At 37.5% G+C, this 20,978-nt stretch overlaps 1 protein-coding gene across 1 annotated transcript in view; it reads right to left on the reverse strand.

The window, feature by feature from the left end:
* ctnnbl1 (catenin, beta like 1) overlaps positions 1-20,978 on the reverse strand; it is a 76,381-nt gene that overhangs the window by 21,887 nt on the left and 33,516 nt on the right. Inside the window, exons 12-13 of the mRNA XM_037684378.1 lie at positions 12,718-12,815; positions 9,053-9,133 (exon numbers count right to left, since the gene is read on the reverse strand). Coding sequence (XP_037540306.1) covers positions 9,053-9,133; positions 12,718-12,815 — 179 coding nt within the window. The remainder of the gene's footprint in view (positions 1-9,052; positions 9,134-12,717; positions 12,816-20,978) is intronic.

The raw sequence follows: 20,978 nt of genomic DNA on the forward strand, positions 1-20,978 counted from the left end.
TTCCACCAGAATGGAGTTTGACTGATTTCCAGTTAACTTTTTTTTTTCCTGATTTTAGGCAGCTTAAATGGGTTCAATACCACAATTTGTCTTCAAAAAATGCTATTCTAGCATTATGAGAGATTGCTGACTGGATGATGCAATACGAAAAGCAAAAAATGTGGAAGTAAGACACTTTAATCAGAGATGGAGTAGTTAAAGTACACTGAAAAAGTTTTGAAACTTTGTTTTATATATACTTTGCTACTAATATTACCAATGTTGTACCAACTACCAACATTATTGGCCTTTTGTGGCGGTCAGTAAAGATTATAAGAAGGTCTGGCGCGTTCTTATAATCTTTCCTGACCGCCACAAAAGGCCAATAATGTTTCAGTGTTCGTGTGTTTGTTGACGACTGTTGACAACTGGGTTGACAACTGATAAAACGGTGATAACCCAGATAAGTTCACAGATATTAAGCTAAAATTTGATGAGGTAGTAGCTGAGAGTCATCCTCAAAACAAACTCTGAGCTTTACAATCTGCGTCACATTTTGACCCAAAACTTTGGCTTTAACTTTTAGTAAAATATATTTATTCATTCATTCAACCTTTATTTAGACAGGTAAATCCCATTGAGCCTCGAGGACTCATTTACAAGAGAGATCTGATATCAATAAAGAATGATGACAACAATGGATAACAGCGACAATAAACAGTTATAAAAAAATCATATATATATATATATATTTTTTTTAACAAATAGGATGGCTAAAAAAAGAAAAGTAACAAAAAACAGCTAATATACTTTAGCTAAATGTATCACTGGACAGGTTTTACATAAACTCTCAGAAAGTGACCATTAGATATGAACCAACAACACAAAATTTGGAATCAGCCCACTTCAAGATGACCACCAGATCTATTTGACTTTAGCAAACGCATAAATGTCTTAAACTCAGTTGGTTCTTACTGAGAATGAGTTCAAATTTGGGGTGGTAGTATCTGGGAGTTATCCTCAACATATAGTTAGAGGTAATTTATTTCATAAGATTGCGTAATGTCATTTACAAGGTTTGACCAAAAATGCTTTTACCAGTACTTTGTCCCAGTTCAACACAAGTTCTAAGTTTACAACTTTGGCAAGACAGTGCAAAAAGCTTTCCTTCAAAGAATGCCAAGTCTTTAATTGAAAAATATCTTGATAAAAAGTTCTACAACTGGATAGTAGAGTCCGACCGATATATCGGTGGGGCTGATATTTTAGGCTGATATTGACGTTTGGGGACCTACAGTATCATAATGGTGATGATGGTCCCATTTTGTGCTGATATAAACACTTCTAATTTTCACCCCTAAAATGCTGGGAAACAGCTGTAATTGTACAATGTATCCAGCAGAGGGCACATGAAGACTACTCACTACAAGTCCTTAGGTTTCACTTTTGACGTTCAGCACAGATGAAGCAGGGAGCAATACTGTGTGGAGTATTTTACAGAACTTAGCATGGTAAGTTTATTTTAACTGATCTGTAAAATTAAAACAACTCAACAATAACAAATTCTTTTCACTCCTCCAACCTGCTTGTCATTAGCTACGTGCCTCTCAAGGTAGCAAGCTAACGTTATCGTTCAGTTGCACCGCCTTCACATTAGCCCCATTGTCAGTAGTTATCGCAACCAGTCCTGTTGGATTGAGCTTCCAGTTTGTGAGGACATCCAGTGTTAAATGTTGTCTTCAATGAAATGCATTGTTTGTCTGAAATCTTTACTTCTCTTCAAAGAAAAATAAACGCCGCTGTGGTCAATACTAATTAGTCCTTCACCATGCATGACTGTTTAAACAATGAAAAGGGAAGGACATTTCTTTAATTTATATTTTTGAAACACACTTGATAACTTTATGATGAATAGTGGAGGATAGAAAATGTGAACACACGTTAAGAAGAATGTTTTTATGGTCAGTGCGCCACTTTGTAAACCTACTGTGGGACAAATTAAAGCAAGGATCTGATGAGCTTAGCTTCATGGTTGCTAACAACTGTGCTAAATAAGCAAGCCCCACTCCACTCACTGTTTTCTTAGATTATTGAGGGTAGACAAAGCTCAAAAATGTTCAGCCATTATATTGGTTATCGGCAGTCGCCTTTCCCACCCAATATTGGTATTGGCAATAACCAAAATTTCCATATTGGTCGGGCTCTATTGGAAAGTACAATATTTTAAAGTTTATCTTTGGACTTTGGCATTGTTCTTGTTTTGCTTCTCATTCAGTTCTTGTATCGGACCATGACAGTATAATGTGCAGTGTGTACTTAAAATAAAGAAGGGGGACATATGAATAGCATCTGAAAGCACGTCTTTAACGAACATGAAAAACCAGCAAAGACCAGGAGACAGGATCTGAGAGATGCATCATTCTCCAGTTCATCGTCTCCATCAAACAAATGTATGTCCTTGGTGCTAAAACCATTTTTGCATCAAACTGTGTTATTGTTGGTAATTGTGATAGAATAAACAAAAAAGTAGAACAAATAAAGACTTTGTGGTAGCTAGTTAGAAAGTGCTTAAAGATCCATTTAAAACTGGTTTGTTGTCAAGGTTATCTCTTATGCATCAACAACACTGGTTTATCCATTGAGTATGAGTGAAAATGCAACCAAAGTTAAACAACAACAACATCAATGATAAAACCATGGGAATTTAAGACCACTTTCTAAGTTTTACAAGAAAGTCCGTCTCACTGGGATCAAATAATAAAAAAAAAGTACCCACAAATAAATAAAAAAAATAAATAAATAAATGTATCAATACTCAGGACATTTTTAAAGAAACACAAATAAACTGGTTGAAGAAAACTGTTATAATAAAATGAATGAAGACTGTTGAATGGAGGAATTACAAAAACAATGACAGAAAAATAAACTGGGACTCAAAGAAAATACCATTGACAACCTGGCGGTGAAGCACACGCACACCAAGTTTTATATTTAGAAGCCAAGTAAATTTATCACATCGGGGGCAAAACCAACTCTAACGTCAGACAAACGTTCTTTTTTTATCTGTCAGCAAAGCTAATCTGGGACATTTCAGCACTGTTGCTAAAGGCTTACATAAAGCACAACAAACATCTGAGTTCTTAGCAGAAAAGTGCAAGAAGGCATTTCACAGTATTGAGGTCGGCCTGAGCCACGTTCTGCTGAGCTTCATCAATCTCACAAGTTTTACCATCAAGCAGAGCGCAAAGGGTCTGAAGAAGTGAAGGTGAAGAAGGCTGACAGAAGAGGCAAAAAAAAAAAAAGAGTAAAGAAGATATGTAGCAGAAACATTGGCAGTTAAGGATTAAAATATTAGAAAACAAAAATTACACAAACAGATCAAAAGCAGAAAAGTAGGGCTGGAAATTAGGAGGAAAATGTGCTTCATGGAAAAGTGTAAAAGAATATGCCAAAGAATAAAAGAGGAGAACTGATTAAAAAAACAATGAAGAAAGAAAAATATATATCAAACATAGCAAGACAGAAAAGCTACCGAGTGGGAGGAAGAAAGAAAAAAGAATAGAAGAGAGACACCAAGGTAAAATAAGCAGCTTATTAAAGGCGCGAGGCTGGAGACGTAAAGAAAAAGCAGCAGCAGCTTTTCCTTGGCTATCCTCCTGAGAAATCTGTGGATAATATGTTGCAGAGGAAAAACATTTTGCTTACCGCCCCCTAAAAACAGGCTTAACTAGGGGAAACCAAAAGACACGGCGGAGAGAGATAAAACGCTGCTGCTGCTGACGGCAGCCGATTCAGCTGAGGCGCGGGACACAACTGGGTTGGCGTCTTTATCAGCTTCTTTAAAGCAACGTGGCATTTGGTGGAGACTTTGATTCACATAAATGGAAAATATTATTTGGGTTGTTTCAGGGTTTGTGCACCAACAGGAGAGAAACCACAACCCTTTGCTCAAACCAGTAGACTTCACTGGGCATGTTGGTAATGTAAAACAGCAGTTACATCAAACAAACAATAAATTAATTATATACACCGCAAAACCTACTTGTCTACAAGATGAGAAATTATGAGTAATCTGGGGAAAAAACAATAAAACAATTGTCTGGTGGTCAGTTTTGTCATTTGTAGTGCACACAAAAGCTAAGGCTAAAGGCAATAGCAAGTTGCCACCTGGATTTAACTAAGCAAATATGTACGAGCCTCCTATTGGATAATTACTGCATGGGCGATTATCTTTCAGCTGGCAACAAGTTATTTAACTCCAACTGGTGCAATGAGTTGCTTCTCATTTCTTAAACAACCATGCTGAAAGACACATGGCGTGGTCGTGGAAAAGATGTCGGTCTGTTTGAGAAGGGTCAAATCATTGGCGTGCATCAAGCAGAGAAAATATCTGAAGATGGCAGAAACTAATAAAATTGGGTTAAGAACTGTCCAACGCATTATTAAAAACAGGAAGGATAGTGGGGACCCATCGTCTTCGAGGAAGTAATGTGGTCAGAAAAAAATGTGGCCTACTGTACAACCCTGTGGGGGCAGTGCTAAGATCTGGGGTTGCTGCAGTTGGTCAGGTCTAGGTTCAACAACAGTATGTGTTCAAAGAATGAGGTCAGCTGACTACCTGACTATAATGAATGACCAGATTATTCCATCAATGGATTTTTTTTTCTTCCCTGATGGCACGGGCATATTCCAAGATGACAATGCCAGCATTCATTGGGCTCGAATTGTGAAAGAGTGGTCCTGGGAGCATGAGACATCATTTTCACACATGGATTGGCCACCACAGAGTCCAGACCTTAATCCCATTGAGAATCTATGGGATGTGTTAGAGAAGGCTTTGTGCAGTGGTCAGAATCTGCCATCATCAATGCAAGATATTGGTGAAAAATTGATGCAAAACTGGATGGAAATGGCAACTTTTTTTTGGCCAGGCAGTGTGTGTGTGTGTGTGTGTGTGTATATATGTATATGTATATGTATATATATATATATATATATATGTATATATATATATATATGTATATATATATATATATATATATATATATATAATATTTAGCAACTGTCAGTTTAGCAACTGACCGAGGTTGAGTTGGCCGCCCCGGGTTGAGCAAAGAGCAGTGCCCCGCTGAAGCCACGGAGCTCGAATGTCCATCGTAAAACTAACTTTACCGCGGCTTAATGTGGCGCTATGGCTCTGCAGACAATGCACGTTGCTGCATTGCTTTGTGGTGTTTTTAGTGTAAAATACTTCCACACAGCGGACATGTTTAGATTTAAAGTTTGTTAGCTGTTAGCCACAGTGCTGCTAACTCAGCCATCACGTTGTAGCTGGCTGCAAACTATGAACTGGATTTCCTAAATGTGAGGCGGGTCTTATTACTCTGGGCTCATGGACACATGTATCATACATGATACAGCCTAGTATCTGGTAGTCACTGGTGCCCATATCCAGCAGCCATTGTAGTCACCGACCACTGGACAGGTCTCCAGTCCATCACAGGGACATGCGGAGACAAGACAAACAACCATTCACTCTTTCTCTCACTCACACCGAGGGATAATTTAGAGTTACCAATCAGTCTAACATGTTTTTGGTCTGTGGGAAGAAACCAGAGAACCCAGAGAAAACAGATGTTTAAAAAAAAGAAAAGAAAAGAAAAAAGAATGAAAAAAGATGTTAAAACCTAATAATGTATAAAACATTTGGGACATACCTTGTAAAAAATTGTTTAACAGTATTTCTGTTTATCATTTGCTAAAATCAAATAATGCTTCCTTGTTCTTTCCCAGCAGTACTTTTTATTACTTATTTCACCCTAGTGATAATACAAATCATTTCATTTGTAATTTCATCCATTAACGTTGCAAAAAATATGGTACACCTATCAATACAAAAGTAAACAGTACTAATACCAGCAGCATAACACTAAAAACACTGTGGCAAAACTTAAATACACACACCAGTTACCAAGCATTGCTCCAAAATAAAGCATCCCACTTCATCGCACAATTAACAATTTGTACCCTATTAGCAAAGCTTAAAAATAAAGCAATATAGATTATGGAAATGTAAAAATAACCCATCTATGTCCTGTTGAACTGAACATAAAATGTGCTATGGTCTCAAAGGACCTTATTATAATAACTGCAGTGAACAATACTTTAATGGTTATTATTTTAAATGTAATAAAAACAACATTATACAATAAAATGTTTACTGCTAAAATATGTTCTGCAACACAAACTCATTAGCTTTAACTTAAGTGCATCCGGGATTTAAAATTTTCCACCAGAAGTGCCAATTTTTGAATCAATGCACTGCAAGCCAAAATAGTTCAAAACATCAAAATTCATGCTCAGTAATCCACGTAAAAATTCAACAATGTTTAGTCAGTTGATCTGGACGGTCTTTTTTTGTTGTTGAGATGTTTGGTCCTCCATCCAAAGGACTTCATTAGTCCGAGGAACCACAATAAACCGAGTCCCACAAGCAGCACACCCACATGGTGGACCAACCAATTTGCTGGTGATAAGATGGTTTCTGGGGCTCGCCCTCTCCCCCGTCGACTCCTCTGAGGCAGCCATAGCCAAAGTGGTTCAAAACATCAAAGTCCATGCTCAATAATCCAGGTAGAAAATCTAACAAAGCTCAGTCAGGTCATCTGGACAGTCATCAGGTCATCCTCCTCTAATCTTCGTAGTCAACCAACACAGTTTATAAGCCCTACAGTCTGCTCCTTAGTTAAAAATAAACAAAATATTAAGACTTTTATTGAAAGTTCCTCCTGTTAACGCATGTAAAGAGCAGAAATTTGTTGCCACTAACTATTAAAAAGCACGTGTTATTTCTCACTTTTTGCCTTCCGTGTGTCTGGCTCCCAGAATGACTTGGAACTGAGGAAGCTTAGCAATGTGGTTTCAAAGATAGCAGCACACACAGACAGCGTTTCTTATCACCAGGTTATCGTGAAGCCACTCTTTTACCATCCCGCGGGAGGAGGCGAGAGAGCAGCAGAGGGAGACAGGCAGGGAGGAAAAAAAGTGGGAGGAGACGAGAATGTCAAACTGCCTGGCCTTTTCTTGGCAATCGTACCACACGGTCTGTCTGAGAAATTAATCTTCTGTCATCTTTAGATAGAAATCTCTCACTTATCTGTCTCCTCCCACACCTCCCTCCTCTTCGTCATTCCCTCTTTCACTCAGGCTTTATCTCTTTCCTTCCATTTCTCTTTTTACCTACCTCCTCGTTTTTTTTTTTTTTTTACAGCGTCTCTCAGTTTTTTCTCGTCTTCTCATCCTTTTTTGAAGTCAGAATGATCTTTGCTTCTTTTGTCGCACTCTCCTGCCCGGTCACTTCTATCGGCTTCCTTCCATCGAGCTGTCTAACCAACAACTCAACACGCTGAAATACATCTTCACACGCAGCTCAAGAGAGACCACTCACCTATCAAACTTTCTATTCTTCCGTAAACTGTCAAATTGTTACAGACTGGTGGTCTTTTGTCCTGCAGCTTTGAACGTAACACAGCATAAGACGATTACCAGTTTCAAGACGGACCACAGTGTTGAAAAGTCACTGTGTCAAAACCAGTCAATTTTTCAATCATAAGTGAAGGACACGTTTACGTGAAGAATCGTCTACAGTCATGTAACAAGCTGCTCACAGTGAATTATGTCACCAATAGCTGCTTTAAAAAAAGACCACTATACTGTAGTCCCTCGCTACTTCGTGGTTCGTTTTTCGCGGACTCGCTCTATCGCGGTTTTTCAAAATAAGATTGGACATGACACACAATTGGCTGATTGATGGATAAGCCACATGATTGACATAGATTTTTTTATTTAAAATAAATTTTAAATTATTTAGCACCTGCTGCACCTGTGTGCAGCCCACAGCTGAAGGAGAAACTTCCTCCTGTGCAGTGGAGAAGTGGGCATGGCCTAGAGCACTGACAGAGAGCAGCTGGAGACAGAGAGCTGATTTCATTGTTTAGAATATTGCGAGTGTGGAAAGGGTTTAAAACACCTTTATATATATATATATATATATATATATATATATATATATAAACACTAAAATAAACTACTACTTAACTACTTACTACTTGTATTACTATTCCTACTTAGCAGTTTTTCACTTATCGAGGCTTCAGGGCATGGATCCCCCGTGATAAACAAGGGACTACTGTATTAAAGTAGACTGTTAAATTTAAAAATAAATCTCAAAACTTGTGACTAAATTAAATTTTGGGCCTTGATCTTAAATATTAAATGAAATGAAAATGTTCTAAATAAAAATGCTGATCACAAATTGGTTTAAAATTTGTCGTTAAGTGCAGGAAAGAGCTGACAATCAGATGTTAAACAGTGACTTGTAATTTGTCCTTTCAGTCTCCTTATTTATGCATGTGCAAAAAATAAAAACAACTAAATATTAAGTACTCTGCTATTATATATACACTTGTTATGCAATATGTGATATTTAGGCAGATGCAACACTGCAAAACTGAACACCTTATAAAAAAGGACACCATTTTTTATACTTTATTTTTTAAGATACACCATTATCTTAAAACAAGATTATGGTTATTATCTCAACATTTATACAGCAGTTTTACAGTTTTAATCTAATAGATGATCACATAATTAGGACTTTAGGAATATGCTGCACTGATGCTCATATTTAATTTTTTTTTTTGTCTGTGGGCAATTTTAAAGATTGAATCTTATTTGTGAACCTGCTTTTAGTTTTTTAATCTCATATCAACTTGCTGATGATGTGAGATAAAAAAAATCACAACATTAATTAACAGAGAAATTGCAGCTTTGATCAACAAAGTCCACACATAAAACATAAAATTTACTATATTTCAGTTTTATATAAGATTCAAGTCAAAACAAAGGGATTTTAGCCTACATATTTGAGTTTCCTGTGAATCTATCCTGCAGCTGGATTGATATGAAGGTATTTTATAAAAAGGCGACCAAAGAAAAGAAACTGGAGGAGGGGGTGTCAGATTGAGAAGGTGGGAGGGACAGATGGAGGAAAGATAAAAGAAAGGATGCTTACATGTTTCTCCCCTTCGATCCTCTTGTCAGCCTGTTGAACAGCCTCCAGGTATTTAAAATACAACTCCATCAGTCGATCAACCTGAGGAGTGAATGAATGAGACACAAAGAGAAGGTGAGAAACGCAGCAGAGAAGAAAGCAAAGTGAAAATAGGGAAAACACGGTATAAAAGAAGAAACTATAGAACACAGATTGAACAATAAAGCTACAGATTCTGACACAGGTGGTTTTATACTCTTTATGCTGTTAGCTCTAGTTTACTGAATTAAAATGTGCTCAAAGACATCGGTATTCAGCGTACAAGGACTGTGTGTTGGAACATTTCAGTATTATATAACAAAGAAACTAGAAAGTTTCTGGAGAAACTTTGACGGGGACTGCTACGTTGCGGCTAGTTCAAATTGTTGGTTTGACAACATATGTGTTGGGGTTTGCTCTCAGCTACCACCATACTGAATTTCAGCTCAATATCTCAAAGGATGACTGAGCTATAGCCAATTTTGTGTTTTCTAAGGTAGCAGTGGCAGCCATTTTGAACCAAAGCAGCTCCAAAATTTAATCAGTTCTAGAGATACATCTGATGATTACTTACTGTGAGTTTGAAAACAAACAAAAAGCCGTCTTTAATGCGTCTTTGTTTGCAAATTATGTTGCAATGCTAACTCGAAATGCCAATAAAAGTAAAAGCACACATCACAGTGCCAGGCTGGTCGCTTTGATATAAAATTTGTGGGGGTACACATTGCGGTTCGGGTCGCATTAAAGTTGAAGGAAAAGCAAGACCCTCTTCAGCTGGATAATAGGTGGCTGCCTTACTAGGCAGTCCCCAATAAAGTTAAGAAACCCTAAGTAAGGTGGATAATGACAGGTGCCTGCCTTCAGGCAGTCCCCAACAACGTGATGCTTGTTATAAAAAAAAAAAAAGGTTGAGAAGACCACAAAAAAAAAGTATGGAAATTAGTTTTACTGAATTAAAATTGTTAGAAAACATTCTTCTCAGACGCAGACACATTTGTTGGTACTCTTCCACAATAACGGAGAAACAAACAAACAAAAAAACACAAGTGATGTGACTAAAACCAAAAAGCTCCAGTTTGTCTCGTCTGTTCCAGAAACTTCTCTCAGAGTCTTCGAGGCATGTCAACCTGCATTTTGCTGAATACCTGTTTGACTTATTTGTGGGGTTTTGACAGTAGTGAAGCCCTCTGGGATCTTCTTGTATGATTTTAAAAAAATGTGACAAACGGTGAAATCATAAAGTGACCTTTGACTTTGGATAGTTTCCTTGGATTTTTTTTGACCACCAACACCATATGTCTAGCAAACATGGGGTTGCATTTTCTCTTGCATCCACAACCTGGGAGTATGCCTACAGTCCAATGGACCTTATACTATCAAAAAATATGTATGGTATGTAATTTATTAAATAGGCTGAAAGGCTGGTACTAATTAAAGTGAAAGACTTAGTTTGAAACATGGTTATAGCTAAAGATTAACGATCTATTTAAGAGTACCAATGAATAGGCCTGTCGCAATAAACAACAAATCAAATAATCGCATGATAAATTAAAATTAGGTCAATAATTTTCATTTATTGGCTTTATCGTTTATTCGTGCCTCTCTTTCTACTGAAGACACTGGATGACAAAAGGCTCAACTCCGGTGCTCTTCACTGACCCCTCCCTTTCTCTTTAAAATATGTTTTTACCGTCCAAAATCGTGTTTTTGGATCATTAAAAGCAGCTAAGCTACGAGCTAAGCTAACAGGCCGACCTCCGGGAAAAAACCTCCGTCTTGTCGAAGCTCCAAAATTCACGGTCGAAACCCGTGCCTTCATGTAAAAAGTTGTTTTTCTCTGCAAAAAGAAGCTGAGAACTTGTTTATTGTTTTTTTATTAAAAGCTTTGTGTGACAAATGCTATGCTAAAGATCCTGATGTATGCTCAATGCTATGCTATGCTATCGCTAGCTATACTAGCTATGCTAAAGAGCTCAAACGACACAGAGCGTCCGCCATTTTGAGAACCGTAAAACAGGAACGAGAGACAGCCACGTCACGTCAAGGGGCCTCCCTCCTATTTTTCTTAAGACATGCTGTTCGCTCCCTCACTATCCATCCTTTGGTTCAAAACATTTTATACTGCCATCCAGTGGTCAAAAAAGGTACTACACACAAAAATTAACCAACATTTCTTCTTAAATTTGACAATTACTAATTATTGTCAAAATTCAAACAATATTATCGTTTATCGCAATAATTTCTGAGACAATTAATCACACCCAGAAAAATTTGCTATTGTGACAGGCCTACCAATGAACATGTTTGCAGTATACTAGCTTAGCATATCTTAGTAAAACAAAAAGCATATTGTTTTGTTTGCTTTTTTGGTTGCATTACATGCAGACATGCATATACAGGTGCATCTGAAAAAATGAGAATTTAGTGAAAAAGTTAAATATTTTTTGTTACTTCAGAAAGTGAAACATAAATTACATAGATTCATTAAACAGAGTGTAATAATTCAAGCCTTTATTTCTTGTAATTTTGATGATTATGACTTAAAAGATAATGAAAACCTTAAACTCAGGATCTCAGAAAATTATATTGTGATGACGTTCCAAATTGGAAACTCATGCATACTTTGCACAGACAAATCCTAGACATGGACTGCAAATGTTGTATTCCTGAGGTCCAGCCACTCCTGAACCAGAGACATCAGAAGTGTCTTACCTGCTGGGGAGAAAAAGAACTGGACTGTTGCTCAGTGGTCCAATGTCCACTTTTCAGATGAAAGTAAATGTTCATGTCGTTTAAAAATCAAGATCTCAGAGTCTGGAGGAGGAAGAGCAGAGAGGACCAGAATCCACGTTGCTTGAAGTCCAGAGTGAAGTTTCCACAGTCAGTGATGGTTTGGAGTGCCGTGCCATCTGCTGGTGTTGGTCCACTGGGTTTTCTGAAGTCCTCAGCCAGGTGAGACGCTTCTCACGTCGTCTGTGGTTCAGGAGTGGCTTGACTTGAGGAATGCAACATTTGTAGCTCATGTCTAGAATTCGTTTGCGCGCAGTTTGCATGAGTTTACAATATGGAACTCTATTACAATATTTTTAATTTTCTGAGACACTAAATTTAGTTTTTTCGTTATTTGTAAGACATAATCATCAAAATTACAAGAAATAAAGGCCTGAAATATTTCACTCTGTGTGTAATGAAACAATATAATGTATTAGTTTCTCGTTCTGAAGTGATGGACAGAAAATATTCAACTTTTTCATGAAAATCACTTTTTTTTTTTTTTTAGATGTACCAGTACATTCAAAAATTGATTTCCCCTGAATCACTTTTCACAAGAAATGAAACGACTGCAAGAAGCTGTATGGGTGCAAACAAACTTATCCATGTTTTTGAGCCCCTCACACGAGAAAAACGGTTTAATTATTTTGTATAAAGGGCCGTCAGATTTAGAAAATACAAGTTCTGATTGTTGTGATTCCAAGAACTGCAAAATACCTTGTAACAAAAACATATTGATGGTGGAAAAATAAACTTTTCAGCCTAGGCTTCCTGATGAAGCAATTTGCTTTAAATCATCATTTTGGATACAAAAGAAATATAAAGGACAAAAGAAGCAAAACCACAGCAACAAAAGAAAAACAACAAAAACTCACCTTCTCACAGTCGTTCTCCGTGAACTTGCTTTGGAGTCTGGTTCTCTGCTGGGACTTGAGGTTTCTCAGCATGGAGGCGATGACTGAGCAGACGTGTTCTGAGGAAATGTTAGAATTATGAAAACCAGCCTACAACTCTTACATCTACAAATCTTGATTCATCTAAAGTCAATAAGATAGCTGCATCTTACACAGCACAACACACAGGTGCATGATAGTTAACTAACCTATGACCCACATATTTCCATTCACAACAGACCTAAAAAACAACAAACTGATTAAGTACAGTAGTTCCTCGTTATTTCGGGGTTATTTTTTCGCAGACTCGCTCTATCGCGGTTTTTCAAAGTAAGATTGGACATGACACACAACTGGCTGATTGACGGATGAGCCACAAGATCGGCATGGATTCTTGATTGAAAATGAATTATTTAAAATGATTTAGCACCTGTGTGCAGCCCACAGCTGTGAGAGAAGCTTCCTCCTGCAGCTGATCAGCTGATCTCTGCTCTGGATGAAGATCAGCTGATCTCCCATGCAGAGCGGAGAAGTGGGCGTGGCCAAGAGAGCAGCTGGTGGCAGAGAGCTGAAATCGTAGCATGCTGTGCTCTTTTAGTGTATTTAGTTTAGAAACATTGTTTAGAATATTGCAAGAGTGTGGGAAGGGTTTAAAACACCTATATATATATATATATATATATATATATATATATATATATACTTACTACTTGCACTATTATTCCTACTTCGCGTTTTTTCACTTGTCGCGGAGCTTCAGGTTGCGGATCCCCTGTGATAAAAGAGAGACTACTGTACTTGATCATTTGCAATTGCATGCACACTCCAAGAGTATTCTCATGCAGAGAGTGCACAGTTCAAGAGGAAAAAGAAATGTAGATGAAATTTAGAAATCAATTTAATTCCCGGGTGCATACTGGAACATGTGCAACGGTTTTGGATGTGGTTGAATTATATTTTTAACAGTGATAGAAATTTGCCTGTGGCAGGTTTGGGGCCGTTTAGCTCACAGAAGATCTGAAGACTAGGTAATTGACTAAATTAGTAACAGAAATGTGTTGCTAACAATGAGGGCCCTCGTTACACCGATTCATGCAATACAAGAATAATCTTATTCGCACATCCTCTTAGTCAGACTGTCAAAGCAGGAGACAATCACATCTTTCTTTAAGATATTGGATGAAAATTACACTGGACACACATGAGGACAGATTGTGACATTGTAAAATCTCTGGATATACAGAGCGAAGGCAGAAAAATGTAATTGGACTTATCAACAAAAGGTCAATATTCTCTCTCAACGAGGCTTTGCAGTTGCTAAGCAACAAGAGTGCAGGAATCAATCCCATTTCTGCGTTTTAAAAGGGGTCTTGTTTGCTGTCAGCTTCCTTTGTGCAATCCCCTCATGACCGCCAGCATCTTTATTCACAAGACACAAGAGCTGAGAAAACTAAAGACTGTAGTGGTTTTTTTTCCTTCTTCTCCCAGAACACGCCGATGTCCATCAAGAGTAACAACGCAGCATGAGCAGGAATGCAGCGCCAAAAATGCAGTGAAACAATCTGCAACATGGAAATCGGGCTAATTTAGAAAAACAGTGCACCAAAAACTGAAATAAATTTCCAATTCTGATTCCCAACACATTCAGTGAAACCTCTAGACGTCTGGAACGTTTTATGTTGGTTTATTCTTTGAATGATTTTTAATGATATTCTTAAAGCAACAGGGAATTTTTTTTTTACGCATTACTGACCAACAAAAACCAGTATGACTGGGAGACACAATCCTTGTTAATCATTAATAGTTCATGATACATTGTTAAGATTTATTTTGGGGTGTTAACAGCAAGTAGAGCTGCAAAAGGGCATACTTAAACATCTTTAACCTCTGTAAATAAATCACAACAAAACGGGCCCTTATAATAAAGAATGTACCGTTTTTCCTGTTAGGTTATTTTAAGAGTTTTTTCAGTGGCAAAATAAAAATATTTTATGGTTTACCAGCAGAATGCTTGATTTATACTGGGCTGAGTGTACATCAGTTTTTATCTGCAACATTAAGAATCTACATGCTATCTGTTGAAGCTTTTAAGAATAATTAAGATGTTGTTATGCCAAAAAAATAAAACCCTCATTCATATCAAACAAGTCAGAACAATAGATATTGTATGAGGTTCTATTTATTTGACACTAACTGAAAAGATTATTAATAAAGGTTAATAAAAAAAACTGAAATTGAGTTGAATATCAAGTAGGTTTAGACAAAATGTCACTGTTTTAATGTAGACAAACTTATTTTCGGTACAGAGACAGGGAGCCCAACTGCCATTTCCAAAAGAACACTACTTTATCAACTTGATCCAACTGGTAATTGATGTCACCCCCTCTGAGCCCTGCCCAGGGGGCTATCGATCGCTGGCTGTGGAGCGTTTTCTCCAAAGGGCTTAAAACTAAACAGAGGCCGCTCCTTAGAGATTTGTGAAGAGGTGAAAGCAGGATTGTATCGTGGGTACCAAAAAGAGGGCAAGGTTAAATAAAACAGTTTCCTCATCTATTTGTCTTATGCAGACATGTAATCAATGGATGTGTTTAAAATGCTGCTTCAGATTTGAATATTGGGCAAAACAAGTAAACAAATAAAAATAGTTTTAAACATAAAACTTTTGTTTCATAACAGTGTAGTAAACCAACAAGAAATTGCTGAAATTATTGACGGGTTAAAAAAACAAAACTATTCTTATAACACAAAATACATACATGAATACACAGATAACCTAAGAGGTAACAGTCATAACTACAAATCTAATGACATCAGAACTAAGTTTTCATTTTAAAGATATGATTTCATTAGTAAGTGGACCTCTGTCTTAAATAAAATATACCATAAAATAGAACTTAAGTGTAAATTCGATCTAATGGTTTTCCTGTTGCTCTTAAAGGTAATGCATATTTTCTGCATCAATACCAGAGTAAAACACAAGAGTGTGACTTTGCCGTCATACGCCAAGAGCGCAAGAAGCGAGTGAAGACATGATTTAAACCACAGCTACAACATTTGATGCTCTACTCAGATCTGAAGTGAAAACAGCCATTAGGACTACCGATCCGGCTTGCAAGGAAAAACAATCTCCAACAGACAGTGCAGACGCAGTTTACCGTTACCACAAGAATCACACGGATCGAGCAGCGCCACACAACTCTGATAAATATGCATCGTGCCTGAATCATGCCTCTTTTATCTGTGATTCAGAGAAACACACTTTAGAATCTTTGTTAAGGTGTTTCAATCCAAACTGTTTTAATGCTCCACATAAGACATAAACAAGTTAATGACTTCACAGTGGCAGTCACTGGATTCTGCACTTGTCAAAGAATATGTCAAAAAATAGTTCCATCACTTTGAACTCATTCACAAGAATAAAGAAAGTATGTCAAATCTTCCCAGATTGTTTTTTTTTTTGTTTACATAACAAAATATTTAAAATATTTAAATGTTAGCATTCACTTATCCTCCATTAATCATTGACCGTATGCCTCATCTGTGCCGAATTAGAAGCACTAAGTTAACATGCAAATAACGCATGAGAGAGGCCTGAATTCATCCCTTAATTGATGGTTGAAAGCAGTCTAGTTTAGTCCTGAATGACAAGAGGAGCAGACAGGTGGTACTAATTTGGCACTAACATGCTGTGCTCTGGGGAGAGCAATCAGCCTCCCTGCATTACAGGCTGGTTATTCAGGAATTAGAGGTCTGCGTTCCCTGCCTGAAGAAGCAAGACTGCATTTGACATTCACCAGCAAGTACTGGTCATTGAGCCTTGGTTGCTCATACAAGCCCTCCAAAAAACAAAAGTGGATCTACCACCTGGAGGGAGATCCATCAAGGTTGAGTGCAATGCAAGCCAGATGGCAGGCGAAGGCATGGCCCTGGAGATGCCAATTCCTGGCAACACAAAATGGTTATAGGGGTAAGATGAAGCAGGACATGGATCATCGGATTGGGGCCTCATCAGTTATAATGAGGGTGTTTCTCTGGTTAGTCAAAGTGACAGAGGAGCTGAGCCAAAATACAACGTTCTTGGTATACCAGTCTGTCTACGGTTCAACCTTCAGCTATGGTCATGAGGTGTGAATCATGCGAGTACAAGCAGCTGAAATGGATTTCCTCTGTAGAGTGGCCAGACTCAGCCTTAGAAATAAAGAGAGTAGCTCCGACATCTGGCGGGGGTGGCGCTCAGAGTCGAGTCGTCGTTCCTCTACATTAAAAAGAGTCAACTGAGGTGGTTCGGGTATCTGATTAGGACGCCTCCTTGGTGCCTTTTCTGGGCAAGCTCCTCCCATGACTCTGAAGGAGACTCAAAACTTACTAAAGGGATTATTTATCCTCATTGGCCTGGGAACACCTTGGCATTCCCCAGAAAGAGCTGAAGAGTCATCAAGGAGAGGGATGTCTGGGTTTCCCTCCTGGATCTGTGGCTTCTGCAACCAGACCACAGATAAGCAGCAACAAATGGATAGATGATGAAGGCAATCCCTTAAAAAAAATGCAGTTTCTTAAAATACACTGCATAAACTACAAATAACTAAGACAAGGTTGAGCTAATAAACTTGTCCTACCGCTGAGGGAAGTGTTGCATAAAAGTACTCTGCCTTTACTTTCCTGAAAGAAGATAAAGTGTTTTATAATTAGACATAAATATGCTACAGCATCTTTTTTTAATGCTTATTGAGATAAAATACAAACAAATCTCACAGGAGGAAAGACTAAGTTTGAACAAAATGGTAATTATATGCATCTTTGCGCAAGGATCTAACAACAAATATTGCCTTCTAAAAAAACACTAATAGGATTACATAGCTCGATTGTATCAACAAAGATTACCAGTACAATAAAATGTGTAGCTTCTAAAATATCAACTTACCCTGCATCAAAGATGCTCAAAGCTGGAAGGAAAATATACAAAATACCGGTGTGTGCCTGATTCCCTGCTTTTGACTTAAATTTGCTATTTAGGTTTTATTTTAAATTCAGATTATCCCGTTTCTCTACGACTGCTGGAAAAAGACACCAGATCCCCCGCAACCCGGAAAGAAACTGGATGGATGAATAGATGACTCTTAACTGCAATCACATATTGTCAAATATTCAACGACGCATTGAAACTTTCAAAATTGTAATTCGTTTAAAGGAGAAGAAATAACAGAATATATGCAGCAGCCATAAAGAAAAACTCAAGGTTTGAAACTGTAATCAAAATGCAAAATTTGTGGAGGGGTGTTTTGTAGGACAAGCATTATTTGCATTAATAAAGGCATTCAACAAAGCAGTGGAAACATAAAATATGACAGCTTCTCTAATACAGGTTTCTTTTCGCCTGCATGCCTCACTCATTACTTATTTTAGCACACGTTCGCAGCACTGGGACGCATTTGTGTGACATTCAAATTATATTAAGTACAAAGGCCTCTGTTGCACCTCTGCCTTTTGTGTGCTCACTCTGAACCAACACACACACGCGGCAAACAAATAAACACTTTTCAAGTCGAAGTTGGGAGATGGAACTAGGACTATTGTGCTGTGTCGTGTAAATTACTTGTTTACTTCTGTTCCTTCTAACACTCGCTCGCATCATTAGCCACCTAAATATTACAGCCGGCTGGCACCAATTTCCATCACACAATCTCATTTCTGTGGTAATGACAGAGTACGCACACCAATAAACCGAGACCCACAAACAAGAGGCAGAGTTGTGACAAGAATTCTCACATGCACGAGAAATGTAATTTGTTGTTTGGATTTGTTTTCCTCACTCCTTTCAACTGTTTTTTTTCTTCTTTTCACTTGCAACCTTTCGGATAATTATGCCCTTCTCTATGTTTTGAATAATCTCTGGTCATTTGGGCTGTGTCAGTTTCAGAAAGGACTTTATGGGGATCAATCTTTGCACTGAGGCTTAATCGTCAGGATTAAGTGAATGAATATAAAAGAGGGAGGACTATAGAGGGAAGGCCATAAAGGTCCCTACTTCCTAATTAGTTCTGTTTGAAGCATATGATTGTTAACTAATCTTCAGTGGTATTGTGTTATTCAGAAGAACCACTTGATTTATTTTATATTTTTTTTCCCAATTGGCAGCCTTACAGAGAGGCATGATTCACTAAATGTGACTTACAGTATGTTTGGATACACACCTATAACCAGTGGTGGGATGTAACTATGTACAAGTACTTCGTTACTGTACTTAAGTACATTTTTCATGTATCTGTACTTTACTTAAGTAGATTTAAACGTGGGTACTTTCGACTTTTACTCCACTACATTTTTACATGAAGTATATGTACTTTCTACTACATTTCTTTAATGCGTTGCATTGCACGTTACATTCATGTTGCAGTTTTTCATTTGTTCATTAGTTTGAAAGTAACCAATGGCGAGAGGGGAGTTGGTCCATTGAATCACTGCTAAGTGGGCAGGTAACGTTAGACCCACCTTCAAGAAGAGCTGGACCAATGACGTATATTCTAGTATATACATCATTGAGCTAGGCGCACCCGCAGCACCGCTAACACACCCAAACTGGATTCTACCGCAGAGTCAGCCAGAAGATACGCACCACCCGTGGCCTTATTGAAAGATTATTGAAAGACTGTTCAGTGCAGCAGGACAGATTCTCTCTCCCAAAAGAGCCAGACTGGACTCAAAAACTTTGAAAACCAACTTCTTCTAAAGTTGAACAAGAAATTATTGCTGCAACATTAACATGTGTCAGTTCATGGGATGTTAGGAGACAAGAGATGTCTCCAAATGTCTCGACACTCAGGTCCAAGTTTTGAAAATGGTGTCAGTAAGTTAAATATTGTTCACTATTGACCCATTACAAGTTTGACAAGACAGTATTTTAACTAGAGTTGATGACAAACTGGAGTTGAACTGATCAGAGTTTATTCCTTTGTTAGGTCTAATGCTCCTTTTTTCAGACAGACAACTTTTACTTAAATGTGTTTACTGCAGTTAAAATGACACATTGGTTTTGCTTTGTGTTAAATAAAACTATCAAAGGTATAATCATTCCTCTTTCTTATTTTGATTAATGGCATTTAACTCTGCAGGTCATTCCTGAAATTCTGCTGCACAGAATCACAAGTCCAGGTGTGAACGGTGTCACAGAGTAAACACAACAAAAACATGTATTATCTGCAGCATTGTTCATTAAAATGGCTCAACACTATTAATGTATTACAGAAAATATACATACGGTAGGAACACAATGATATTGTAGAGCATTGCATTATGTAGTACATTCAGCAAGTACTTTTACTTTTCATACTTTAAGTATTTTTAAAAGCAAGTGCTTTTTTTTTACTTTTACTTAAGTAAAAATGTTAATGTGGTACTTCTACTTTTACTAGAGTACATTTTTGTCTGTTTATTTGTACTTTTATTTAAGTACAGTTGAGTACTTTCTCCATCACTGCCTATGACTGACAAAATAAGTAGAGATACTGTGGTTAGTCCTACACAGACACCAAGTTTAAACAGAAAAAATGAACTACTAGCATTTCATTGAGGTAATGAATATTGCTTATGAACTTTAACACCAGAATTTTAAACAAAGAACATCTTGTTACCTTTCAATAATGGTCAGTCAGGTCATCTGGACAGTTTCTTTTTTGTGGAAAGATGTTTTGCCCTCTATCCGGAGGTTGGGACTCAGAGTGATGAAGCCCTCCAGATAAAGGGTGAAACTTCTTTCCACAAAAAAGAAACTGTCCAGATGCCCCGATTGACCATTATTGGATTTTGTACCTGTATGATTGAGCATGAACTTGATATCTTGTTACCTTGTAAATATGACTATCTCATGCAAGATCTCGTAAGCTGTGTTGGCTCGTATAGTATATGTTGAAGAAGGATATCAGCTACAAACACCAAATTTAGCTCAAAACCTGTAACATACAACTTTTGTGTCAGTTGAAGTTGATTAGCTGAGGCAGCCATCTTAAACTGGGTTGACTCCAAAAGTTAATACCAAAGTTTTAGGTAAAGACGATGTACAATGTAGAACACTCAATGTGTCTGTTCGAATGACTCGCAATGTCTTTGTTCAATATCTCTACAATTGATGATTTATAACCATGTTTTTGTTTAGTAATGTCGACAAGCACTGTCATGCATGTCACATCTCATGCCATTTATACCATTTATCATGAATGTCAGTACCTTATCATAATAATTCAATTAAT

The sequence above is a fragment of the Nematolebias whitei genome, chromosome 11 (assembly GCF_014905685.2).
Source record: "Nematolebias whitei isolate Nwh7 chromosome 11, NemWhi1, whole genome shotgun sequence".
Classification (NCBI taxonomy): Eukaryota; Metazoa; Chordata; class Actinopteri; order Cyprinodontiformes; family Rivulidae; genus Nematolebias; species Nematolebias whitei.